Source organism: Polyodon spathula, chromosome 5 (assembly GCF_017654505.1).
Source record: "Polyodon spathula isolate WHYD16114869_AA chromosome 5, ASM1765450v1, whole genome shotgun sequence".
In the NCBI taxonomy this organism is placed as follows: Eukaryota; Metazoa; Chordata; class Actinopteri; order Acipenseriformes; family Polyodontidae; genus Polyodon; species Polyodon spathula.
This window is the reverse complement of record NC_054538.1, coordinates 25292297-25319898: the sequence shown is the minus strand read 5'-3', so window position 1 is coordinate 25319898 and position 27602 is coordinate 25292297. Positions and strand designations below refer to the sequence as shown.

At 36.2% G+C, this 27602-nt stretch overlaps 1 protein-coding gene across 3 annotated transcripts; it reads right to left on the bottom strand.

The window, feature by feature from the left end:
• Positions 1 to 1536: 1536 nt before the first annotated feature.
• Positions 1537 to 27357, bottom strand: LOC121315757 (serine/threonine-protein kinase ICK-like). 3 transcript variants are annotated; one of them, XM_041250137.1, is made up of 15 exons: positions 27256 to 27350; positions 24631 to 24828; positions 21430 to 21702; positions 18955 to 19009; positions 16511 to 16632; positions 14217 to 14296; positions 13890 to 14022; positions 12263 to 12434; positions 10489 to 10656; positions 9977 to 10294; positions 8622 to 8827; positions 8391 to 8542; positions 4908 to 5036; positions 3374 to 3472; positions 1537 to 2324 (listed from the first exon to the last, which is right to left on the bottom strand). In XM_041250137.1, the coding sequence occupies exons 3-15, from the start codon at positions 21528 to 21530 to the stop codon at positions 2185 to 2187; spliced, it is 1875 nt and encodes a 624-aa protein (XP_041106071.1). In that variant the 5' UTR covers positions 21531 to 21702; positions 24631 to 24828; positions 27256 to 27350; the 3' UTR covers positions 1537 to 2184. The 3 variants fall into 3 exon arrangements, with proteins under 3 accessions (XP_041106071.1, XP_041106070.1, XP_041106072.1); XM_041250136.1 differs by lacking the exon at positions 24631 to 24828 and having other exon boundaries at positions 27256 to 27357; XM_041250138.1 differs by lacking the exons at positions 24631 to 24828; positions 27256 to 27350 and adding an exon at positions 23475 to 23559.
• Positions 27358 to 27602: the final 245 nt, after the last annotated feature.

Sequence of the window (27602 nt, the reverse complement as noted above, 5' to 3'; positions counted from 1 at the left end):
ATTAGCCAGACTAAACTTGCATGAAATACTTAAAATAACAAACCATACATTTTACAGAAGTACAATGGCTCCATTGGTTTTCAACAGAATCTGAAAAATGATCGCAATGTGGCAGCCATACCACATTCTTCTGAAACTGGAATAACGCACAATATCGTTATGTATCACAAGGTATCAAAGAGAATACATTATGTAAGCAGTAAGCTGGATCCAGGTCAAAATGTGCAGTGCTATGTAAATGATTGAAAGGCATTATTTTACAGTCTTGTGCAGTGTATTTGTTTCATAGTACTAGGCCTACTTTCCTGCAGTAGCCATGTGGTATTCCATAACCCACAAGGAATGACTGCAGCGTCCTGGTTCACTAAAGTCACGTAGTACTTACAAACCAAGGAAAGAAGGTTGTAGTTCTCAAACATATAAACATAAATATACATTTTTAAATTGAAGTTCTGGAAGACAGACACGTTCAGACACTTCCATTGTTAAAAACATGTTTTAATGTTTATAAAATAGTAACGTTTGTTATATTGTACAAAGTTCTAACGTGGAAAACATGACTGTGTACCTCTAGAAAAATAGCAGGCTATTATTTTTAGCAAATTATCATTACTCGTTAGTGTATTCAAATAGGTTCCCGAAGTAAAACTAAGATAACAGCTGAACTGTAGGACTGAGTATGGCTCAGTATTTCATTATCCAGCATTTCTATGACATCGGTTGGCATTCTACAGCAAATTAAGCATTTCTCAAATAGAAATAGAATACATTTTTGGAATGGATATATTTGTGTCATTTTTGCATACAACACTTTGTGTGAATGACCAGTTGTAAAAAAGCCAATAGTACAAAAATACATTTTCTTCAAATGCTGCCAGCCTCTATTATGTTCTATACAATGTATTAAAATTGCAAGGCCAGCTTTGTCAAACTTAAATAATTCTAAACGATCGTGTTGGAATCAGTAACAGAATCAGTTCCCTTACACAGAGCCAGCAGTTACTGGTCAAATACCAAAGCGTTTTACTCAGCATAAAGCAGAAACCATTTTAATCTTCAGTTGAACAATGGCACTGTACTTTTTTGTAAATTTAATTGTACATTTCTATGGTATATGCACATTACATATTCAAGAGATTCTGGACCAGGCCAATCTGGAAAAGCAATTTTACTGATAACACTGTGTAACATTTTATTATTTTTTTTGTTCCTGGGTAGTAAGTGTTATTTCCTAATTGCTTATGCCTCAAAAGTGTAGAAAATGGATATTATTCCCCACAAACTAAACAGTAATACAGTATAAATACAGTATAATCGTAAATCTCGAAAAACTACTTACTTCTAAATCTTTTGTAGTCATTTTTGTATTACTTTAGAAGAGAGTAGTTTTTCGACATATGTTGTTTTTTTCTGACTTTATGTGAACGAAAAGACACACATTTGCCCGTTTTCCCACTGGAAATAGTGATATTTTGAAATATGACTGTCCTGGTCACAAAAGCAAAGTTTGTGGGGAATAATAGCCATGTTCTACACTTTTGAGGCATAAGCAATTAGGAAATAACACTTACTACCCAGGAACAAAAATTGTGTTACATAGTGTTATGCAACACATTAAGAGAGACACAAAAGTCAGAGAAATACACACTTTAGTCTCTGGGGGGGGGGGATTTTACAGTGGTGGTTTGTGCAGTATAGTACACTGTTGAAATATGCAATCTGCATTACCATTAAAATAAATGAATTACTCTTCTAGAAAACTTATACAAAAACAGCATCTTCTGCACAGTAAATTCATACAAATGTAGCCATATTTAAAACCTGGCTATACAGATTATACATTATTTACAAAAAACTACAAAATAAACACATTATTGCTGTATATTAAAAATTCCCCTGCCCAAAAATGAAAAGCATAGCATTAGAATAATGACTGAGTTATATTGATACAAACATTGAATGTAGCATTATACAATATGCTCTCTCTTCATATATACTGTATATACCTGGTATTCATAAAGTGACTGGTCTAACATGTAAGTATGTTGCACACTGCGAGCAATCTGCTGCCTTGTCATCTCTTTTCAATTTAAGATGAAGTAGATGGATACTGATACTATGTCCTGTTTCAGTTTGCTTATGTTGTTGGATTGGGAGATTGTGAACGCTGCGTATATTGAAGTATTATCTATGTCCACCATATTTCGAAGCCCAGTCTGTTCTCCCGTGGATAGCTTGCACAGGTGGTGGCCGTGGCATTAGCCCAGGTGTGCTCTTGTAAGGTGGAACAAATGTTGGGGGTTGACTTCGATGGGATGCATTATCTATAAACAAAAAAAAAAAAAAGTCAGCTAATAATTTCATGTACAAAATGTCAGCACTTGGGGCTTATCAAAAGAGGCTACAGAGGATAAGCCTACATGTAATTTTCTGCTTCTGTAGCTGAAAAGCTGATACATGCATTTGCTTTTTCGAGGATTGATTATTCTAATGCTCTGCTTGCAGGCGTCTCCAAAAGCACACTGTCCGAATTACAACATGTTCAAAACTCAGCAGCTCGTATCCTGAGAAAGTCACATGCAAAGGGATCATACCACTCCTGTTCTAGAGTCCCTGAACTGGTGGCCTGTCCGGTTTCATGTTGATTTTAAAATTGTATTTCTTACTTTTAAGGCTTTACATGGTTTGAGTCCACAGTATTTATTTGATCTCTTATCAGTCTACACCCCCTTCACACAACCTTCGCTCAACTGATATTGGGGTGTTCCTGGGGAAGCCTACGCCTGTTTAAGAATGCAGTCAAGCCAGCATTTGAGGCCACTGCACAGCCAGAGCCATGCAGATGGGCGCCGAGCAAAAGCTTGCTGTGTTTACATCGAGGAGGAGAGCGTCCACTCTGCAGGATAACTCCTACAGAACCCTTCAACTGCAAGATGGTGCCTTTGAAGGCACTGCCCAGCCAAGACCGTCAGGAAGACCCAGCGTCGCTGGGAGGCCAGGATTTCAGGAGCAACAGCAGTAGGTTAGCTTAGAAAATCTGATCCCAAACTAAATACAGAGAGTTTCGTAGTGTAGTAGGTTCTTGCAGAAGGACGTCTCTTTTGGTGAGGCTAGCGCTCACCTTCTGTGGTAAACTTTTACTTTTAGCTTTGTTTTCTTTTAGTTATTAAATCTGGCACTTGGATTACCATTGTTAGTACCCTATTGCCAGGCCTGTGTTGTTTATTAAATCTGTGCGTATGTGCAACGTGTCAACACCCACTGCTCTGTGTCCGATTCAGTGACGACCCATGTAAGTGACATCAGCCTGTTAAATCATAAACAGAAAGAAATGCATACTCAGAGGGTATATTCCTTTAACTATCACACTTACTAGAAGGTGGATCTACAAGTGGTGCCAGCTGCACTCTTTGGCCTGCAGAACCTACTTCCTTCTTAAGAAACGCATAACCACCAGGCAATGAACTGGGACCTGCATTTCACAGAAAGAAAATCACTCATGTTATAAATAAATAAGTAATCTGTAGCATAACTTACTGTATCCATGTTACAGTTGCAATACAGGTCCTTCTGGGGGGGTTAAGATACATTGGATTGGACAAAAATGATTAAATACCTGGTTTAGAGTGCTACATCTCTTGATTTGCAACAAGGATTTTGTAATATTTTTACATAATACACAATTTATTTATATTTAGTGTGCCCAATTATTTTGTCCTCGATTTTGTCCCCAATTTGGATTATCCAATAATTTTTTCCCCTCACTAAAGCAATTCCAAACACAGCTCAGGATAACTTGAAGGTTTTGGTCCCATGACCGAGCCAGCTACCTCTTACACTACCAGGAACTCGAGAGCAGATGTCAACAAGCTACTGACCTCTGGAGGACAAAGGCCAGCCCTACCTGTGTCTGCTTTTGAGCTTACTGGGTGCCTGGCCAGCAGGGTTTGTTTTAGTGAGATGAGGAGAAACAGTCCTGTTGGTTTGGCCTCCATAACAAGCTTACTTGTGAAATGTTGTGATGTGTAGCTATTAATACAATAACAGGTTTTACTATTAAAATACTTTTTTTCTGGCTATACATATTTTATTTAAATAAACTAATCTCTGCTCTTAATTAACCTGTGGTACATGTTTGTGTTTTAACAAATAAGACTGATCATTCCCCAATTCTATTTACCATCACCTAAACAAAGTATTTATTTATTTATTTTATTTTATACGTTAAAATGTTTTAACAAACTACAGCAAAACTTTGTTTTGAACAAATAACAGATCTTAATATTGTTGTAGTGTAACATAGAGTGTACAACTTTTTTTTTTTTTTATTCTGATTGTCTATAAAAAAGAAATATACCAAGTTATTTGGCATAGTAAAATACTAAATACCAAATGTTTATATCATTCCATGAAAGAAAGTGTGATTTGTTGGTTTCATTTTTGTGAATTACAGTAATTTACATTAGTCTTTCTTCATTTAAGCCTTTATTTGATAACTTGCATGATGTACTGTATACCATGAGATTAAGGTTACCACTGTATTTGTATTTTTTTTTTTTTTTTATAAACTGTTAGCATACCGTGCAAATTTTACACCGTCCCATCCCTAATGTGAGGTTACACAGAATTATGCCATACATATAATAGGTGTTTCTATTTTTTTTCCCAGGACGCAGTCTCTGCAGTGGGGTTATTACTGAAGTTAAATATGTGTTCTATGGGGTCATTTGCTCATGTCCTTTCAGTGGCTTTCAATCATTTACCATTTTAGGCACAAACAGAGTGCTAACCCAATGCTGAGCCATGCATAAACTGTTCTGGACGCTCCACCAGCCCACAAAAAAAATTTAAAAAAAATAAAAAATAAAAAAAATCTAATTAAGCATTCAAATAGTGCCTTTTCTTACCGGGGGTGGTTCTGCTACCTGGTAAAGCTCCACCAACGACTCCCAGGGGCAAACCGACACCAGCCCACAAACTGTTTGTTGTGCGGTCTTTGCTTGGATTGGTCGCTAAATTCTTTTTTGCTCCAATGCCTATGAGAAAACACAATGACAAATCAGCACGTTACAATACAGTAGAAACATACACAAGTGTGTGAATGAACACAGTAAAAGTGTAGTGAAGTGCAGTGAAAGACTGTGTATTGCACACATGCTCCCAACTTTGAAAAAAAAACAAAAAAAAAACAGGGCATGCCCCCCCCAGCCCCCCCCCCCTAATTCTGAAAAAAATACTGCACTGAAATGAAGACGTCTTGCCCAATTATAGAGCGTCTGCCCCATCATTAACATATTCGCCGAAGCAATTCTGAAGACAGTGCAATGGGGTCCCAAACAGACAATTGAGCGCTGTGTTAACACTAGAACCGCCGCGATTTCAGACTACTTACAACCGGCGCTCCCGCAAAATGTGCGGCTCCATTTTAAAGCGGTTTCGATATGAAAATAAAAAACAAACAAAATCGGATACAACTTAATATTTTTATTTCTGAACATCATACATAATATATTTAGAGCAGAAACACTATTTAAATTGAAAAATAAACTTTAAAAAAAAAAAAATTCCAAAACAAGCACAAATACAAACATGAAAAACTGTAGTAAAATAAACTAAGCAATTAACTTCTGTGTAAACAGGTGTAGAAAGCTGTATGCACATATAAAATTACAAAATAAACAACTAGTTACAAATAGCATAAAACAAAAATACAACATAAATGATGCAACGTGAAAGCTCTTTGAGTGAAACAGAGTTCAAAGGCTCTGTCTGTCTGTTCAGAGTTCTACAACAGCTTTCCCAGTACAATCTACGCGGAAAACACGCCTTTCAACTGTACCAGTTCATTTGCCATAGACTGCCTTTTTACAACGGGCGCAGACATCAAAAGTTCTGTTTTTTTCTATTTAACAACCTGGCATTGTCTTTTAATCCGTGTGCTAGTGGGCGAAGTGCTGGCTGAAGGCTGAGGGGCATTTGCCAGCCGGCTTTCGTGTCTCTTATCAAAATGTTTCTGCCATAGCTCTAGGGCTAGCTGCAAAATGAAGTCCCTCCAAGTGATTGTATTGCCGGTGCACTCCTTGTACAAAACCAAAGTGTTGATGGCTGCCAGGTCCAAAACATTATCTAAAAAAAACCCACACACATCCACAGGCCACCTGCGAGTACCACCTTTGACAGAATACAGCCATACCATTTAATCTAGTATATCCACACCGTACTTCGTTTAATTGTAAAATGCAAGTCTCTGGCTTTCGTTTAGCATCAGTCCCGATTGTCACTGATTTGTGCAGAGAGCTTAGGAAAAGCTCTCTACATTTAACTAGTTTATATATATATATAGCTTCCGTTTCATGAATCCAGGAAAATGGGTCAGTGTGCCAAAAAGCTAAAAATTAATTTACTAATCATTTTTTAAAAATATAACTACGAACTAATCCTAACTTTCCTGCCGCATGTCATATTTGTTGTACAGTCAGAATCTGAGACTGCAGTACCGAAGTGCTGTGCTGGTGCTGGTGCTACTTGTTCCCGTGACATGGTAAATCTTTTACAAATCCGGTTTTCTACAGCTAAGCAACCAATAAGCCAAAAGGAAAGTGCTGAAATCAATAAATCATAAAGAAAGTAATTATGGAAAAAAATAAAATAAATTTAAGACAAACATTTAGAGTGGAGTCTTCACCTGGCTTCATTATAACGGTGGAAAAAAAGTAACGTTCTGCCTTGTTTTGGCGTCAGTTTCCCAGACTTATCTGTATCTGTTGCGAATTCAACATTTTGTTTACATCATATCTCATGGTAAGATGTCCTGATAGATATCCAGGTACGCAATCGAATTGTCTAACTTTTTGATTTGGGATCCGATGTGTTCAGGTCAAAAATGCCATTCACAATCTTTCCAGGACCGATTGGTATCACTCAGCAAGATTGGTGCTGACTTGGGAGAGGCTACACAAGCGACAACACTCTGAAAAGGGATTGTTATTATTTTGTATTTTTTAATATTGTTTTAATAGTGTTTATTATTAGGATTAGGGATGAGAATTTCAAATTGTTTCCTATTTGAATACACAGGGTGCAACATTTTTGTGTATTCGATTACCCAAACTCTGGTCCCTTACGCTCCCAAGAATAAAAGGCAAATGCGTGTGTACAGCAGACAGCACACGTGTAAGCTGGTAAAGTTTAGTCGGGTTCACAAAGTGTAAAAACAACGTCCAAGACGAGATTTCTATGCCCTATACCATATTTCCTTAGGCACAAATTTTTCCTGTTGTTTACTGAATTAAAATACAGAACTCAATGAAAAGCAATGTCACAGCACATATCTCTTCCAATTAAAGCAAAAGTAGCATAATATTGTGCAAACCACCAAATAATAATTTTTGCTATAGTTTATTCAGAATATAACAACACCTATCACACAGCAACCTAAATATTCTGCATCTGTTTAATTCTAACAAATAATATTTATAAAATAATCTTAATATTGTTACCTGGCCAAAACAATAAAAAAAAAAAAAAAAAAAATTACAACATTACAACAGTTTGACATTACTAATTACAACTAGCCATCAAGTACTCACATCAGATGAATCAAAGTAAAGTTACTTTTAATGGTCAGTGCAAATATTGACATTACTCCATCTATTCATAGAAAGTCAACAGTAGATATTTTACATTGAACTGCAGTCCAGAGTTAAAGAAAAAACTCCTTTCCAACTCCAAGTATCTTGCCTTTTTTTATTAGTCACTGCGCTGTTCTGATTAACACTGTTTTTATGTTCATCATAATGTTAAATTACCTTTCTAATTTCAATGTTACCAAACTTTCAGCACTTGATATGTAAATTATTTTATTTCAGTTCACACATTCAAAGTTTGCCACAGTCATTTCAGTGGAACTCATGCAGGGATCTGTTAACATTAGCTAAAAACAAGGCAATAAAATTGGCAGCATTTTTTAACAGAATACGATCACTGTAGAATGTTAATATTACAAGCATTGCATAATTAATTAGGGTCCTTAAGTTTAATATGTAAATAACAACTTGTTTAAGACTGACATAACACTTGTTAAGCATCAGCTTTAAAATAAATAAATAAAAGCTCTATGGTAACAGCTTGGTTGCGGGTTTGCTCGAGTATCATTTGTACACATACATTTTCAAATCTTGAATGCAGTATTTTCATTTTCTGACAAGCACACAAATGTGTGCATGTTTAATCGCTGAGTAACATATATTGAAATGCTTTGTTTAATCACGATCGTTTCCGACGTGGGCTCTCTTTGATTACCATACAATTAGACTCTTAGAATTATTTTGTTTTGTACAAGCACTTTAGTTTACATATTTTTCAAATAATAATAAGTTACAGCAACTAACCTGGTAAATACCGCGACTGTTTCAGATAATGCTGTTTGGCCGACGTCACTCTAGATGTAGTTGGATCTTGATACGGAAGCAAGTTATTCACATTTGGATGACTGCCAATCCCTTTGCTGATTGGTGGATTTACTCCCAAGACACTTCCAAATCTGTAAGACAAATATTGTATTACTTGTAGATACCATCACAGATAACGGATCTTGAGATTCTCAGGGAAAGGAGTTTTACCTGCCCAGTGCGTCTTCTCCTTGTCTCTTTTTTTCATTTGCCATCTTTGCTTTATTCAGAGAGCTAATTTCTATCTCTTCAAAATCCTCCCAGTCATCTGAGCTTTTCAAAACACCTGAAACGTGACCCCATCGTCTTCTACTGCTATTTGGATTGCCATGAAAAACAGGAGTGCCTGCGTTTCCTGTTCCTGGTGCTGCTGCTTTCTACAATACAACAACATACAGGGTTATCTTTCCCAGAGTTTCATTGATCAGTAAATTAATCAAATTCACAGAACTGAAGGGATAGTCTACATGCCAACAATTCACGGTCATAAGCACAACTTACGACTAGATTAGGAATAAATGAAAACGTGATCATTTATTTTATTATTTATTGTAACCTGTTCTTGAGATAAAAAAAGTCTCTTTCAGATAAATTACTTAACCAAAATCCATCAGCCAAGTTGCTGCAATCTCTTACAGCTTGACAAACTGTGTCAGAAGGTGTGTTAGGGACACACCTTGGCCCACTGTCACACTGTAATGCCTCAACCAGGATTTCACAATGTCACATGGCTTCAATCTCATTATCACTGCACCCAAAGCAGCTTTACCTTTCCAAAGATTTCCATTTCATTTCTAAGTTCCAATGTTAAACACTTATTTAGTAAATACTGCAATATATTTATAAACATCTAACATGCTGTATGTTGTGTCAACAAGGCAAGTGATAATACTTGGTTTTCCTTTTTTTTTATTAATTTAACAAAACACCATTAAGACATTAAATGTTGTTAAATGGGAATTTGTGGAGTCAATATGTGTTTAAGGAACCTTACCAAAATTTAAAAGGCTAACTTAATTTTTCAGCTACATCTACTCCAAACCTCTGAAAACATTTTTATTTTCAGGAGATATTTAAAAGGACATATGCAAGCTATTTTAAGTTAGCTGTTCCCCCCACCAGAAAATTCCAAAGAAATGGCAAGCATTTAGGAAGTTACAGGCAGACATATATCCAATATGGCTCAACCTATGGTAAAAGTAGCATTGTAACTGATTCTGTTTAAAAAATAAACCAAGTGACAAATAATGTTAAGAAATACTTTAAACAATACTGTAAACATCCAACAGGAGTCTGTAAAAGTGGGATAACAAAAAGCGATATAATTAAGCCTTTTTATTCCAGTGTGCCTCTAGCACATATTCAGGAAACAGAAAATATCTATTATGTGACAACACTAGGTATAAAAAACTTATAAAAACACAAGGGACCTTGAACTTTTGATAACATGCAGTTCTTGGTATTGATCTTAAAGAGATTCAGTCCAAAAACTAGCATATACTCAAGCACATATGTTTAGCTCCTACCAGCAAATGCTCTTTGGCTTTTAACACAGGAAAGAGAGTCTGGTGAGGTTGATTCTGTCCCTCCAGTTTTACTGCTCTGTCAAACAGCTCATGTGTCGAGTCTGTCTTGTGTGGATACGCTTGGTTCTGAGCAGGCTGGATTTGTTGCAAGGGTCTAGATGGGGAGCGGTGATAGTGTTGAGATGGGGGCTGAGGAGGAGGCACAGGTTTCAGTTGCAGGGGCAGCTGTTGTGGCTTTGCTTGTGGCTTCCCTGGCTCTTGTATTTGCTGAGGAGTCCCCAAGGCTTGACTAACAGAGAAATAGGAATAACGAAGTGCCTAAAATAAAAAAATAAAAAATAATAATTAAATAAAAAAAAAACACCAATTAAATAGAAGGTTTTAAAAAACAGGTATTGCTGTTCCTGAACTAAACTGAAAACATGTCTACCCTTGGTATTTCAAATGCAGGTTTTTATAAACAAACACAAACTTTTTTGTTGTTGTGCATTAGTGCAATGACAATGCAATACCTGACTAGCTGTAGGCCGCTTCTTTGGGTCCCACTGCAGCATATCCCTCATAAGATGGATTGCCTCACTGCTGGCATTCGGAACCAGGGTCTTTAGGTTGCTGGGGACACACTGCGGCCAGCGGAAGTGCATCGCTGCAGCAAGCTGATAGCCTTCACTCCAGTCATTCTTTAATATGAAAACAAAATGTCTATTTATGATTGTAAACACACCAACAAAATACAACTTTCACCTACTTATTCTCTCTATGCTATGAAAACAACCAGTGTGAAAGGCAAACTGATCTCTCTTACAGAAATTATTTGAAGTGGATTACTGACCTATGGGCTGTGGATACAAATCTTTAAAAAATGGCTAATGGTTAATCATTTACAATGAAAAACAGTTATGTTGGTAACAGATGTAAGGCTTTTGAAACTCTTGCCTATGTATTGCCCTGACCTTGTAGCTCTTTCGCTTGGCACGTGGCCCGAAATACACCCATGCCAGGGGGTAACTGGCTTTTCATAACTCAGAAGCTTTGACCTCAGGCGGATAATAAAACCTTTGTTTTCAAATACGTTGTTTGGCTTCAAAATCTGTTTAGAGCATATTTACAAACCATAATCAAACTAATTAAAACTGGTTTCTAAAACCACTTATTTTCTTTTGCTAAAAGTGACTCACTGTAACTTTTTAGGTAAGCATTACGGAATGCCTAATAACACACTATACAAATGGAACCGTAGGCTTTTTCTGATAAACATGCACCCTGTGCAGGGTGGTGTACACACTGTTAAAATGCACAACTTACTGTTTCATCAGCCGTTTGTTCCTTTCCACTATGAAAGCCTTGCTTATGATGTACCTCTTTAAATTATTTGCTTTGTGAGTCTGTAAACTTTTTTTCATTTTTTTCTCAATTTGGAATGTCCAATTATGTTTCTCCTCACCACAGCACAGACTTACTGAGGGCATGTAAGCGTCCTCCGATTTCACAAGTCTAAAGCCAGAACTGCTTTTACACCAAAGAAATCCAGCTCTGAGAACAGAGCTCAGCCCTGCTTTTTATCCACTCCCAATAGGGTTCGATGTTGCGTGATGATGAGAAAGAGTCCCTGCCAGTGCAGGAGTAATCACACAATAATCATTTTCTCCCCAATTGTTATCTGTATCCTCGGCTCACCGCTCGCAAACCCCCCGCCGACTTGGGGAATGGAGGCTGGATCACGCGTCCTCTGAAACGTGCTCCTGCCAATCCATCATTTTTCACATTGCAGATCCACAGCAAGGCCACCAAACCTATAGCGCTGGAGGACAACACAAATCTGTTCGTTCCACTGCGCCCTATCGGCTACAGGGATCGCTGATGTGTGGGGAGCCGTGGATTCCCCTGCCAACCTAAGCCCTCCATACCCGGGCAGAGCTCAGCCAATTGTGTGCCTCTCACAAGGAACTCCTGGTCACAGTCGGCTGTGACTTAGCCTGAACTCGAACCTGCGATTCCCAGACTATAGGGTACATTCTGCACTCCACGTGGAGCGCTTTTACTGAATGCGCCACTCGGGAGCCCCCCTGGCTTATTATTTTTAAGAAGAAATCAAACCTTACACAGACATCCCCCACCACGGCTGTAAATACAAAATTAGAGCTATCAGCATAATGAAAAAAAGTAGATTTTGACCTGCATTCACCGTATGTAAATGTAAAATGTCTGACACATTCACAATTGGAAAAGCTTTTCTCTCTAAATATGATACAGTTGCATAGGTTTTCAAGAGATTGCCATGTTTACCTTGTTTGGCGTCCCCAATACCTGGCAAATTTTAAATATTGTATCTACTTCACTTGAACCAGGAAACAGAGGCCTGAGTGTGTAGATTTCTGCCATAATACAGCCAACTGCCCATTGGTCAATTGGAGAGCTATAATTTGTAGACCTCAGAAGAACCTCAGGGGCACGGTACCTGTAAAATAAAAATTGAAAAGCAACTAAAATTAACAAAATAGACAATTGGGTCATATTAAAAAGCCTGTACCATGCACTATAGATAGGCTTGCTACTTTATTTTAAAAATCGGTAAAGCTTGTTAAATGTCGAATTCCCCAAAAATATGAGTTTACTGAAATAAATTTATATAGTATACACGTCGGTAAAACCACACACTACTTCTTTTCTTAGCAAAATTAAGAAATCACCTCTAGTTTGTGTAGTTTTAATACTTGCTGTCTGTGCTGTCTCCATTCCACTCTGAATGGCTAGGGGTCAGTCAACTCAATGGCTAGTGTAGTTTCACTGTCAGTCATTTCATCCTGTTGTGATAGATCTTATGGACTGAAGCAGCGCTTTGAATGTTCTCGTTTGTTTAAATGATTGTCAATCATCAAAACTGCACCAACTGTGCACTTTCATTTGCCAGCTACAACGTCTGTCAATCAAAGCGCCTACTTTGAAATGATCTGGTTAAGGTGTAGGTAGGCTTTTGCTACAGTTATATACGGTGACAGTTACTAGTTTGATTAGAAAATGGGATGCACGAGGAAAACACTGAAGTATTGTGCACAATACCATGATGGATGGCTGAAGTCTCAGTGTCAGGATGAAGCAGGCCCGTCTGCCTTGCCTCCAGCAAGTCCAGCAGTGCTTAAGCACGAGAGGGGTGGAGCTCAGACTCCCCATAAGTGCAAGTTAGTTCTGTTCAGCTAGCTAATGTTTTTGTTCTATGCATATTATTTTTACTTGTAAATCTATGCTATAAAAGTCTATGTAATACACTTTTACATTGTGTTTTCTAAGGCTTATTTGAGACTATTTTTAAATTTGTGTTGGACCTTTACCTTTACAAGGTATAGCTCTGCTGTGACCAAACATTATTTCAATTACAATGTTGGTAACCATGGTTTTGCTGCATGTTGAATATGATAATGGGGTTTTGCTAAATGAGACATTTCTCAAATAGCATAACAAGTCTTTATACAAGTATAAAGGTTGATTTTACCCATTCTCTGCTTCAATTGAAAAATAAAAGATCGGAAAAAAAACAAAACAAACAAAAACGGTAAATTCTTCCAAAAATAAACAACAATATAATCGTTGATTTGGCTAAAAAAAATAAATCGAATAGAAGCAAGCTTGATTATAGGCTTTCCTGAGGCTGACAGTCTTCTCCAGATCAGTATAAATGGCAACATGCATGAAAACTGTGTTGAGAGCAATCCCACATCTATCACAGAGAGCTTATTCAAATTTTAAAACCCATCCTTTAAGCCTTTAGAAAACAAAACAAAAAAAAGAGGCTACTGATAACTGGATCAGTTTATATCCCAGAAGGAAGATCAGTTGGGATAATACCAGCAACCATCAACATTTTATTCTTTTCCTCATAAAGACCCCCTATTTGAAGGTGCACTAAATAACTCACCATCTTGTGGAGACATAGTCAGTATAAGGTGGTCGAGATCTAATTTCACGGGCAAGTCCAAAGTCAGCTATTTTAACAAGTTCTGGTCCCATGCACAGAAGATTTTCTGGTTTCATGTCCCTGTGAAAAAATCCTAGAACATTGAAAAATATAATTAAATCAGTGACAGCACTTAAAAGAAGTTTAATTTGTATTTAATACCATTGACATTTAAATAACTGATGCAGTGAAATACCAGTAATTACTTTTACCACACAACTCTGTGCAAGTAAAATCACAAGTTACATTAAATTTGATTTGTTTTAATTTTAGTGCTGTAAACCGTACCATGTTTATGAATGAAGGCCATTCCTTGCAGTATCTGGTACATGATGTTTCTTACAGAGGATTCAGGAAACAACTTGACCCTGAAAATAAAATTGAGAAAACATTATGTTTTAACTTTAGAATACAATATAAGCAGGGGTGAAACTCTGCTGGTACTCCGTACCGGGACTTATTTTGATGCAGTTACTGAGTACCAAATTTGAATACAACGCGGATGCGTTCCATCCACTTTGTGCTGCTTGCATTCGGTTTCCTCATACTGCTTCTGCTAGCTGCTACTGGCTACCATTAACATCACTATAATCACTGCATGTTGATTAGCAGAGTAAGAATTATTTTCTTTAGTGCGGTGGATAAACACTATCTGAAATATTGAAAACACACATTCCTGCACATGAATTTGAAGGCAAATAGCCACATCAGTGTTATCCATGAATGAAATTGTTGATAAATATCTGAAATAATTATCATAACGCGTTTTGCTTTGCATTGATCTACCACACTGCCAGAATTTGCATGAAAGTTTCTAAAATGGCAAGTGAGTAGAGATTAACATTAAAAAAATTCAGGATCAACAAAAGTGCTGCTTCAGATTTTGGTAAGCAAGTCAGAATCAGGACACAGATGTAGGTGTGCCTCAAGCTTTTCAAACACAGGGCCAAGTTTATTTAAATTAAACATGACTTTTCACTTGCTTGTACATCTAAAAATAAAATACAGTTTCTCTCTGGAAAATCTTTTTTATGGAATAGATCATTGTAATTAATCTATGCAGAAACACAACAGAGAAAAGCACAGAATATATTACTGTAGGTAAAGTAAATGAGAAAACTATGGAGTAGAGGTCTTCACGGGTCCAAATTAATCAACCTGACCCGACCACGAACTGACAATTACTTACCCCACCCGACGTAAAATTCTTTTAGACCCAGCCCGAAAAAAGTGGAACGCTTTTCCTTTCCCCAGTTTAGTATATGCACTGACTAGATACAGTATTAAAAGCAGCATTTTTTTCCAGTCAACCTGGAAATCTGGCTGAACTACAGACAGTGTTTATTCCATCATGAACCTACCCGGAGGGCTGTAAAATTAAATATAATATGTTTGTGTAAAAGATACAAAAGATAAATACATTATCTGAAAATTAAATGAACTAAAGTACGATCTCGTAAATGCATGACTTTATTACAAACTAAACACAAGAGTAAATGGAACTGAGATGCAAAAATTTGATTTGCAAAACTTGTTTTCCTTCTTTATCCACAATAACAACCGATTCCCACACCGCAGACTTGCATTTTTCTGTGAGATTTTGTTCATGGAATTTGTTTTAAGTTTTTCTTTCACGTCCTTCATAAACAAATCCATTACTCTTACTATTAAGAATGATCTAAAAGAAACATCATCAATATGGGTAACATGTCTGCTGCTGCGCTCTGCAAGCCGTGTCATGTGCGAATGGGGGAAGCCATTCCATGCAACAGGAATTATAAACAATGATTTTTAGTACCAAAGAGAGCCTCTTTAATAATAAATAGACAGTTTGTGTATTACCGAGTAAAAAAAAAATCTGAGTGTTGCGTGACAGTTTTGCACCCGAAAACCCATTCGGTACAGGTCGGGTCTCATAGACCCATGAAGTTGGAGAACTATGGGAGATTAAAATGGCCAAGTCATGTACATCATTAGTAGTACTAGTGCCTGTTACATAAAACAAATTGAGCATGGTTTGACTTAAAACCCTTTTGTATCATTTTTTCATAGCAGTTTTTTTTTTTTTTTTTTTTTTTTTTTTAAACTATTTTTTATAACACCATCCCTTTCTCAGGGTATCTAGATATAAAACTCCCTCTACAGCAGTTACCGTCTACTTTAATATTTCTTGATGCTTGTCATTTAATGCTTAAGTTAAGTGTTATATTACATGACTGAGTAACACAACACTGAGTATTTTCAGCTTTCTTGTTTATGGTGAATTGGTTATACTTGATCACTTATTTAAGGCTTATTTTGTATTCATAAATGTATTGTGTACCAATATGTATACATTTTAAAAGTATTTATTGATTGGCACTCAAATTATCTCCATTTTTTAAATTTTTACACCCAGCTGTGCATACGAGTACCTGCACTTGTTTGTTGAGAATTTCACCCCTGACTATAAAGTTCTATTTATTTCAGTTCCTAAATACAAAAAAACATATTACCCATACAAAACATTTCATCTGTCTACAGAAAAGAAAGAACAAAATGAAACAAAAACAGTTGGGGGGGGGGGGGTATTGAATATTCACCTATCTTTCATCAGTTGGTAGAGATTTTCCTTCATATATTCAAACACAAAATAAAGTTGATCGTTTTCACGGATAACTTCCTTCAGTTTGACTACGTTGGCATGGTTTAATTTCTTCAGCGACTAAAAAAAAAAAAAGGAAAAAGAAAGTAAGCTTTTTGACTTTTAGAAATAACATTCAACTGTACAAAATTCTGAACACACAGAACACCTGAGCATACACATTGCCGTTATTTGCCAAGAAAATAAATATAATGTATTTATCCAAAGCTGAAAAAAAACACATGAAAGAAGACAAGTTGTTCATACACTAAGTATATATATATAATAGAATATATATATTATAATCTATATATAATATATATATATATATATATATATATATATTATATAGTGGCGTATGGCTTGCGAAAGTATTGACCCCCCTTGGCATTTTTGTTGCCTTACAACCTGGAATTAAAATGAATTTTTATTTGGATTTCATGTAATGGACATACACAATAGTCCAAATTGGTGAAGTGAAATGAAAAAAAATAACTTGTTTAAAAAAATTCTAAAAAATAAATAACGGAAAAGTGGTGCGTGCATATGTATTCACCCCCTTTGCTATTAAGCCTCTAAATAAGATCTGGTGCAACCAATTACCTTCAGAAGTCACATAATTAGTTAAATAAAGTCCACCTGTGTGCAATCCAAGTGTCACATGATCTGTCACATGATCTCAGTACATATACACCTGTTCTGAAAAGCCCCAGAGTCTGCAACATCACTAAGCAAGGGGCACCACCAAGCAAGCGGCACCATGAAGACCAAGGAGCTCTCCAAACAGGTCAGGGACAAAGTTGTGGAGAAGTACAGATCAGGGTTGGGTTATAAAAAAATATCCGAAATTTTGAACATCCCACGGAGCACCATTAAATCCATTATTAAAAAATGGAAAGAATATGGCACCACAACAAACCTGGCAAGAGAGGGCCGCCCATAGGGCCACTTTAAGCCATACACTCCACAGAGCTGGGCTTTACGGAAGAGTGGCCAGAAAAAAGCCATTGCTTAAAGAAAAAAATAAGCAAACACGTTTGGTGTTCGCCAAAAGGCATGTGGGAGACTCCCCAAACATATGGAAGAAGGTACTCTGGTCAGATGAGACTAAAATTGAGCTTTTTGGCCATCAAGGAAAACGCTATGTAACACCTCTCACCACCCCGAGAACACCATCCCCACAGTGAAGCATGGTGGTGGCAGCATCATGCTGTGGGGATGTTTTTCATCGGCAGGTACTGGGAAACTGGTCAGAATGAAGGAATGATGGATGGCGCTAAATACAGTGAAATTCTTGAGGGAAACCCGTTTCAGTCTTCCAGAGATTTGAGACTGGGGCGGAGGTTCACCTTCCAGCAGGACAATGACCCTAAGCATACTGCTAAAGCAACACTCAAGTGGTTTAAGGGGAAACATTTAAATGTCCTGGAATGGCCTAGTCAAAGCCCAGACCTCAATCCAATTTAGAATCTGTGGTATGAAAAAGATTGCTGTACACCAGCGGAACCCCATCCAACTTGAAGGAGCTGGAGAAGTTTTGCCTTGAAGAATGGGCAAAAATCCCAGTGGATAGATGTGCCAAGCTTATAGATACATACCCCAAGAGACTTGCAGCTGTAATTGCTGCAAAAGGTGGATCTATAAAGTATTGACTTTGGGGGGGTGAATACTTATGCACGCTCAAGTTTTCTGTTTTTTTGTCTTATTTCTTGTTTGTTTCACAAAAAAAAAAATATATATATATATATATATATATATATATATATATATATATATATATATATATATATATATATATATATATATATATTTTGCATCTTCAAAGTGGTAGGCATGTTGTGTAAATCAAATGACACAAACCCCCAAAAAATCAATTTTAATTCCAGGTTGTAAGGCAACAAAATAGGAAAAATGCCAAGGGGGGGTCAATACTTTCGCAAGCCACTGTATGTATGTGTATAATATATATATTACACACACACTTCACATTTAAAACTACATTAGACATTATCGTTAAAAAATTATACTGCTTAACTGCTGCTGCTTTCTTTTTTATAATTTTATTTTTTTAAAGGAATAACATCATATTGTTCAGTGTCCTATGGTATGGATGGTGTTCAATTATAAAAATAAACATATGTCCAAGTAATCTAAAGGGTTAAATTGCATAATGCCACTGGCTTACTGTCATATTATATTTTGTGTGTACATCCTGTGAATGGAAAGAGACAGCAACAGTGTTAAGCTGGTCTAGGAATTACACTAAAGTAGATCAGGACCAGTTGCAGCTGTTGGGTGGAATGGGGGAGGGCAAGATGGTAAGATCACATGTCTAGAAACACAGCCCTTTGACATTTTCTTTTTTCACAGACCTTTGAAATCACAGCAAAAATGATTAATTACCTTGACCTCTCGAAGATTCATGCATTCTTCCCAAGAATAAAACTTCCTTTTCATTCTAGATGAAAAATAAATAAATAAATAAAGCCAAATGTTGGGAACTTAAAGCAATTACTAACAATTACCCTCAGCAGACCTGCCCTGAATACTGTAAGAGAGTAAGAACTGTCTATAAGGTATTTTAGTACTGTAAAAAAGCAACAAAGATTCAGTATGATTTAAAACCCACTCATGCAATATAATATTCTACCATGTATTATTCAGTAACCTCCCATTTGGGTTATGGTTTGCTAAGCTAGAAAATTGGTCCAGAAATCTGCTTGCAAGGCCATTAACATCTGTACTAGTACTGTAATTCCCAAGCTTGTGTCTAATACAGAACTTTCTTTATATTGTTACCGAAAGCATACCACCATCTGTAGATGTCTGCTCAGTTTCTGCTCACAGTATCTTAAGACGCATATATTTATTATACACATTCACACACATATACACAGTACCATAAAAAAGTATTTGCCCCCTCTCTTATTTTATGCATTTTTGCACATTTTTCACATTTAATTTGGTCAGATTTTTTTTGTGGATTATAGTAGTATATAAAAGAAGTCTGAGAGAAAAAAATACACCAAAGTTTGGTGTGCAAGGTAATCAAACATGCAATCTACTGCTGTGAAAAATTTATTGCCCCCCTAGATAACTCAAACAAATTAAAAGGTACAATTAGGATCAGCTGTTTGAATACTTTGGTTAACAATCTGGCCTGATTTGGGCCAGCCCTGTCCAATATAAATTTGACTAACTTTGGTCCTTACCATCAGAGTGAAGTTGTCAGCACACAGGTTCTAGAGGCACATCATGCCACGATCAAAATAAATTCCTGAAGACCTCTGGGAAAAAAGTTATTGATGCCTATCATTCTGGAAAGGGTTACAAAGCCATTTCTAAGGCTCTGGGGCTCCACCAAACCACAGTTGGAGCCATATTGTCCAAATAGAGAAAGTTTGGGACAGTAGTGAATTTTCCCCAGAGTGGCCATCCTGCCACAATCGCTCCAAGTGCAAGACATAAAAATCATCGAGGAAGTCACAAAGAACCCTAGAACATCATCCAGGGATCTGCAGGCCTTTCTCGCCTTGGCTAAGATCAGTGTTCATGACTCCACCATCAGAAAGACACTCAAGTTTGCCAAAAAGCACCTGGATGATCCTCAAGAGTTCTGGAACAATGTTCTATGGACAGATGAGTCAAAAGTGGAACTTTTTGGACAACATGGGCCCAGTTATGTCTGGCGAAAACCAAACACTGCATTCCACAGTAAGAACCTCATACCAACGGTCAAGCATGGTGGTGGTTGTGTCATGATTTGGGGATGCTTTGCTGCATCAGGACCTGGATGACTTGCCATCATTGAAGGAATCATGAATTCTGCTCTCTAGCATATAGTTCTACAGGAGAATGTCAGGCCATCCGTCCGTGAGCTGAAGCTGAAGCGCAGCTGGGTCATGCAGCAAGACAATGATCCGAAACATACATGCAATAAGTATCAAAATTTTGTGTTATTTGTTCACTCAGGGCCCCTTTTTACCTAATATTAGATTTTGGCTGAAGATCTGATAACATTCAGTGTCCAAAATATGCAAAAATGCAGTAAATCAGACAGGGGGGAAATACTTTTTCACGGTACTAAGCTATATATATATAGAGAGAGAGAGAGAGAGAGAGAGAGAGAGAGAGAGAGAGAGAGAGAGAACTACTGTGTTTGTTTTAACATTAATTTGAATAATGTTTAAAAATATACTTTGTAATTTCTAGCAACTTTCTGATGATGTACAGTTTAAAGATCACATTACCTAATATTGTGTATGTTTATGGTATTCATCATTTTCTCTTGAGATCAGTGAAATGCATTGGCTTAGTAGTGCACACTGAACAAAACATTACCCCCACTGTACAACAAGCTAAGGCTGCTAAACACTAGCTAGCAGGCTGGTTTTCTTAATGCAGGAACCTGTTATACAATATGCAGTCAGCCAACTACACATAACAGACCTTTCATTAACTAATGCGATATGCCTTTTAAAATGAAATGTGGTCTACATCTACATAGTTGTTAAAGGACATTAACTGCATACACTGACATGCAAATACTTTCATGATGATCACAAGATAAAGGAAAAATATATATTTTAAGAATGAGAGAGGTACATTTTTCTTTTTATAAACTTGGTTGGTTACAATAAAGACTTTTGTCTAACAGCAGGATTGCTCTCAACGTTTCCTGTAGGAAATAGCCGCAACGGAGTTAAAGGGCATCTAAACAACTGTGCATACCGTTTTATGAATAGAAGCACTGAGATTGTAAAAAAATAATTGATCAGAAATGTACCTGACATTTAAAAAAAAATATATATATAAAAAATAAAGAAATTTTAAAAAGTGATCTCAAGCTCATGAATAATTACATGTTAAGCGACTTACTTTTTAATAGCAACCAGTTGTCCTGACTCAAGATTTTTCCCCAGGAGAACAGAACCATAGGTCCCATCTCCAAGCTGCTTGAGAGTAGTGTATCTGTTCATGACGCTCCTTTACACTTTCAGCATAGCTCTACAAACCATATGTTTTGCTTCAGGATGGGTACTCCTCCTGTCGAGTGCAACCAGTTTTTTTTTCTGTGACAGCAGCAGCGAACAACACAAAAGGCTGCACCCAGGTCTGTAGAATTCATATTTCCACAGGCTTGGCTTTTACCTGAAGAAAAACGCCAATGACAAACAGTTATTAAATAACTAGATCAAATATTTTAAATGTAAAACAGACTAATAAAACTTAATTTAAGTTGTCATCATTTAACATTTACCTGAATGACACCTGACAAATCCATCTCAACCCAGAATTCTTAAAATCAAAAAGTTTCTATTTTACTGAGATAATTTTTTTTTTTTTTTAATTCACAGTTGCTGCGTCACAAACAAAAACAAGGACCATACTTTTAAATATCAGTAACGTTACTGATGAGGAGAGATGAGGCAAGTATATGTATATATAGATATAATTAATTAGGAAAGGAAAGGGCAATTATGTGACTGCCTACTATTTAAATTTATACAAATATAAATATACATATACAAATATACAAGCCTGACACAGTATCAAAATACAAGAAAAAAGAAGCAGCAGAGATTAAGTCCAGGAACAAACAGGAATCAACACATCTTAGCTTCCAGAAGAAGGGTGATAGAAAAGACTGAAGATGGCAAAAGGCATGGCCCACATACATGTGGTATAACAGAAATACATTTTTGGGGGGGCTAAAGCAAAGGATAGTGAAAAAAATGGATAAATGATCAGGAAAAATGAAGCAATGACTTGCGTATTCTCGAGATCCTGAGATAAATTATCTCACGATCACAAGATAATGGAACAGTAATATGGAGATGTTGAGAAAAATTCTCTCATGAGCTCAACATAAAACTTTTTTTTTTTGAGGGCCTCAATGAGCCGTGGTAGAAAAACATTTGTTTCTCTCCAAATCCAAAAAAAAAAAGGCATTTTTGTTTAAAAGGAAGTGTCTCTAGTATCTTTAATAAGATTTTGTTATGTTAAATCACCTCACAGAAAACATTCCATCTCCTAAGTGTTCTGGAACCATAGACTACGATCTGACCAAATTCAGTGATCGTTAAAATTAAAAAATGTCATCTCTATTTAAGGATACATGTTTGGCTAGGCTATTCACACTATCGCGTTTATTCGCTGGATTTTCTAGGGTTCTAACCTATGGAACTAAAACTTGTGTAATCGATGCGATAAAATTGAAACAGGTTGATTTTTGGACAAAAAACACTTATCACCACCCTGTCCTGCTAAATTTTGATATAAATCATTCACCACCTGATGAAAACTAAGTCGAAAACTAGGTTGATTTTTTTTTTTTTAAAGTTTGTTCAACAAAAGAAATAAATTAATTGAATCTCAGAAAACTTGAGTAGTGTGTATCAATAAGAAAAACCGCAAGGTGTGCAACCAAGTTCTCTCTGCAGTCCTGAATCATAAAAATAAAGGTTTGTTGGAACATTCCCAGCTGGTTGGCATTGAGAGAGACAACCACTTTATTTATAGACACTACCTTATATTGGTCAGCACCTTTGTGAAGATTTAAGCATTGCACAAAAGGTTTTTTGCTTTGTTTAGGAGTATATTATATACACACACACACACACACACACACACACACACATTTTATTTATTTATATTATATAAATAAATAAACAAACACACACACTATATAAGTGTCTACAGTAAGTATTCGCCCCCCTCGGACAATTTCACAACTTGTTGTGTTACAGCCTGAAATCTTGATGCATTTAAATGGGATTTTTTCCCTTTGATTTACACAACCTACTCAACACTCTACAGAAGCAAGATAATTTTTTAACGTGAAACAGTTAATGAAAAATTAAAAAAATGAAATGTCTTTGTTAGATAAGTATTCACCCGGAGTCAATACTTGGTAAAAACACCTTTGGCAGCAATTACAGATGTGAGTCTTTTGGTGCAAGTTTCCACCAGGTTTGCACATCTGGATCGTGCAATGTTCGCCCATTCTTCTTGGTAAAATTAATTGTTCAAGCTCTGTGAAGTTGGATGGGGATCGTTGATGGATGGCAATCTTCAAGTCTTGCCACAGATTCTCAATCAGATTCAAGTCCGGGCTTTGACTGGGCCACTCTACGACACAAGACCAAGATCGAGACCAGATATGTTGAGACCAAGAACAACACTGGATATGTCGAGACCGAGACTGGATATGTTGAGACCAAGACGGACACCGGATATATTGAGACAGAGACCAAGACCAAGACCGAGACCAGTATATGTAAATTACATAGAAAGTAATATTCAATGGCTCATAGGCTTCAATAATTCTATTCTCACGTTATTACGTACACAAATAGGATTGTGCTTCAAAAACTACTTAATCTTTCATGTCAGACTTTTAGAAATAAAGCAATACAATACATTCACTTTTAAAAATATGTATTCTTCTTCTTATTATTATTATTATTACTATTATTATTATTATTGATATAAAAGTATGCATAGGCTTAAGCATTGTGTTTACTTGATACATTTTTCACAGTGGATTTGCAGAAGACGCTGGTATAACCAGATTACATTATTTTATGCATTCTGCTTGACATTAATTAGAACTGCTGCTTTAAATGTTTCATTGCTCAATAATAAAACAGTGTGAATGCCAGCACTACAAAAGTGTTCAAAAAAACTTTAAGCACGGGGTGCTTCGTCTTGGGACAACTGCATACAACAATCTCCTCCAGTGTAAAACCACAGCGGAGGAGAAAAAAAGGCAGCAACCCCTGTTAAAATAACTCCAGAGTTCTCAATAAAAGCAATAGTATTTATTTCATATCTTTAACACTATACAGCAAAGGCAGTTTTAGTGACATTTAATAAATAAATAAATAAATAAATAAAATTACTGTTGGGCTGCTGTTTCTCTGCATTTATTTCTGAGATCTGACCACTGAGCTTGTCTTTAAAACTGTAAACTGTTTACTAATTTAATCAGAGTTATCTAATAACGACAAAAAAGTTGAAATATTGTGTTTGCTAGCTTTACATACAAGCTATACACATGTAAAATAATTAGCTTACCTTAAAAAGAGGTTCCCCACACCTCTTACACCTTTATATGGCAATGCTTGCACTTTGCTGTCCATTTATTATTTTTCTCATCAATTTCAAAATTGAGAAGGCAAATTTATTGCAGAATTTTTTTTTTTTTTTTCTCATTTGCTGCAATATTTAATGACTTCAGTGATTATTTATTGGTAAATTCATTCAAAAATATTACTGAAAAATAAACAAAGACAGAAGGAAACATCATGGGCACATTCTCTTTTGCTAGTACTTGATTGGCACATCTTCTAATCTCTCTACAAATCATTGGCTTCTTGCTTTGGTTTTACCCAGGGTAAGTGTGTGATCTATGTTGAGAGGACGTTAAATGCTACTAGTGTATTTTACATTTTTTGGTAATTAAACCATATTTGTTGTCATTAATAACTGTTTCTGTCTATGAGTGCGTGTGAATCTGGGTGAAAATGTGGATATAAGAGAATCAAGCGTATTGTCAAGACCAAGACCAGATGTGTCGAGATCGAGATCAAGACCTCAAAATGTGATCAAGACCAGTCTCAAGACTCCATCTCTGTAAATTGATTGAACAATACAGTAGCTTGGAGTTAAAATATCTCTGTGGGATTTTCCTGCAATGAAAGTTACAGATACAGAGCACCTTGAAAAATGCGCGACTTCCGCAATCCCGCACTGAAATTTAAACTCTGGCGCAACCTGAATACAAAAACAGGAGCGAAACTTCAGGAGTAAAACACGCAGCGTATAAACGCTGTAGTGCGATTAGCCCTTAATATAGCCAAAAGATCATCACATATAAATTAATCCAGGATTTCTGGCAGTACTAATCGTATTTTCTAATTTATTAGCCTAAGAAATCATTTATTTCTGTAAAGTGTTTTTTTTTTTTTTTTTTTTTCCTCTGGAACACAACATGTTAAATAACGCTACTGCCAAGGAATTTAATTCAGTACAATGAACAATGCAGCCTGCTTGCCATTCTGTTAATGTGGGATTTCAGTACCAGGTCAACTATAGAAAGTACTGATTATACAGTTCAGCATATCAGCTGCCTATGATGAAATGTTCTAAGTTTCAGAAATCAATTTTAAATACAAACTGGTAGGATACAAATTAACATTTTACCCTTGCACATTTTGAACCAAAGATGGATCCCCACCTGGAATGTAGTAGTTCTTTGTGAACAAGTGCTTTGGGAGACAGGCTGCGAGAAACTCAAAATTATGAAGGCAGAATTAACTTTTAAAAAAATAATTATACACTCACTGCTGTGCAAAAGTCTTAGGCACATTGCGTTTTTCTTTGAAGGCCTCACAATGCGCACACGCACCCACACATATGTATGAATGTATGTATGTATGTATGTATGTATGTGTATGTATGTATATATATATATATATATATATATATATATATATATATATATATATATATATATATATATATTTTGTGTGTGTGTGTGTGTGTATATATATATATATATATATATATATATATATATATATATATATATATATAAACTTTGTGTGTGTATAATAACTAATTGTGATATGATTACTATCTCAGATCAATGTGATACAATTTAATGTTAAATTTTTTATAACATGTGTCATAATTTTATAATTATAATGACATAATAATAATAATAATAATAATAATAATAATAATATAATAATAATAATAATAATCATAAATATTTACTGGTATCCAGATAGGTAACTTGCAGAAAAATAATATTAAAAAATAAATAATAATAACATAAATAAAGATGATTCGCACTTTGGCAGGTGAATCGGCCTCAGTGAGTCTATGGTCTTATTCCTGATCTCTCTTGACCTTCAAGAACTCCTACTGAACTAAATTAAATATTGCCTTTGTGAATGACAAACAGACCACTCGCTTTCAGGTACTGGCCTCTCGTAAATCTACGCAGGGGTCTCCCACCCTGGTCCTGGAGACCTACTGTGGCTGCTGGTTTTTGTTTCAACCAATCTCTCAGATATTTAACTGAACCAATTATTGCCTTAATTAGTCAAGATTAACATGTGTTCCAGATCTTTAGCCAGTGATGATGTAAAGACATCTATAAAACCTGCTGGATAGGGGCTCTCCAGGACCAGGGTTGGCGACCCCTGCTCTACGGTACCAAACAGAGAAACAAAATTGCTGTTAGCTATTGCCCCAACAATACATCCCATGGTCTACTAAAAAAAAAAGTCTAGTTTTCATTACTTGGTTTCTTTTTTAGACTGGGACATAACTTTCTTTCAATTGTACTGTAGGATCTATTAAAAAAAAACAAAAAAAAAAAACACATCTTACAAATGTATCAAAAAAGATTAAATACATTGGCAACAGAGAGAATGAAAAAACTTTTATCGAAATAAGATTTTAACGATAATCCCCATATTACCAGGTTTAGTACAGAACATTTCCAAACTCATACTGGGTAGTAAGCCAAGTTTGATGTAATGTTTAAGTAACTTACTGAACAGCTATGCATACACAAACCGCAGGGTAGCTTTCCAAACACTCTGGTTACGACAAGATGACACTATTGTTAAACTAACTTATGAACACACTTTTCTTTATATTCTCAAAAGATAAAGTAGTTGTACTAACCTGCTATCAATCTGGCGCACCACTGATATTTAATAACACCCCGCCGATTGCCACCCAAACAACTCCATGTTGCTGGGCAAATAAACATGGCGGCTTCAATCAAACTCGGCGCAGTGGACTTAGAGGGCGGGTTAAGACAGTGGTGGGCGTGTTCTCTGCGGATAGAGTAAAATTGCGTCAGATGTCTGCACACGGACAGGATTCAAAAGGGAGACGCTAAGTTGTGTTCTTTAGTGCGTCGGCACACTTTCAAGATAACCCGACGAATACAATGCTGTAGTTGCAAATGTACAACACAACACAATATATTCACGACGTGATGAACTTCAGTGGATATGAAACACTAA

Excerpts from the sequence above, each read along its gene's own strand:
- LOC121315757 (XM_041250136.1), bottom strand. The coding sequence starts at position 21,530 with ATGAACAGATACACTACTCTCAAGCAGCTTGGAGATGGGACCTATGGT. Across the intron at positions 16,633-18,954 it reads TGAATCTTCGAGAGGTCAAG|TCGCTGAAGAAATTAAACCA; the intron begins GTAATTAATCAT and ends TTTTTTTTTTAG. Across the intron at positions 5,037-8,390 it reads ACAGTCGCGGTATTTACCAG|GCATTGGAGCAAAAAAGAAT; the intron begins GTTAGTTGCTGT and ends GTTTTCTCATAG.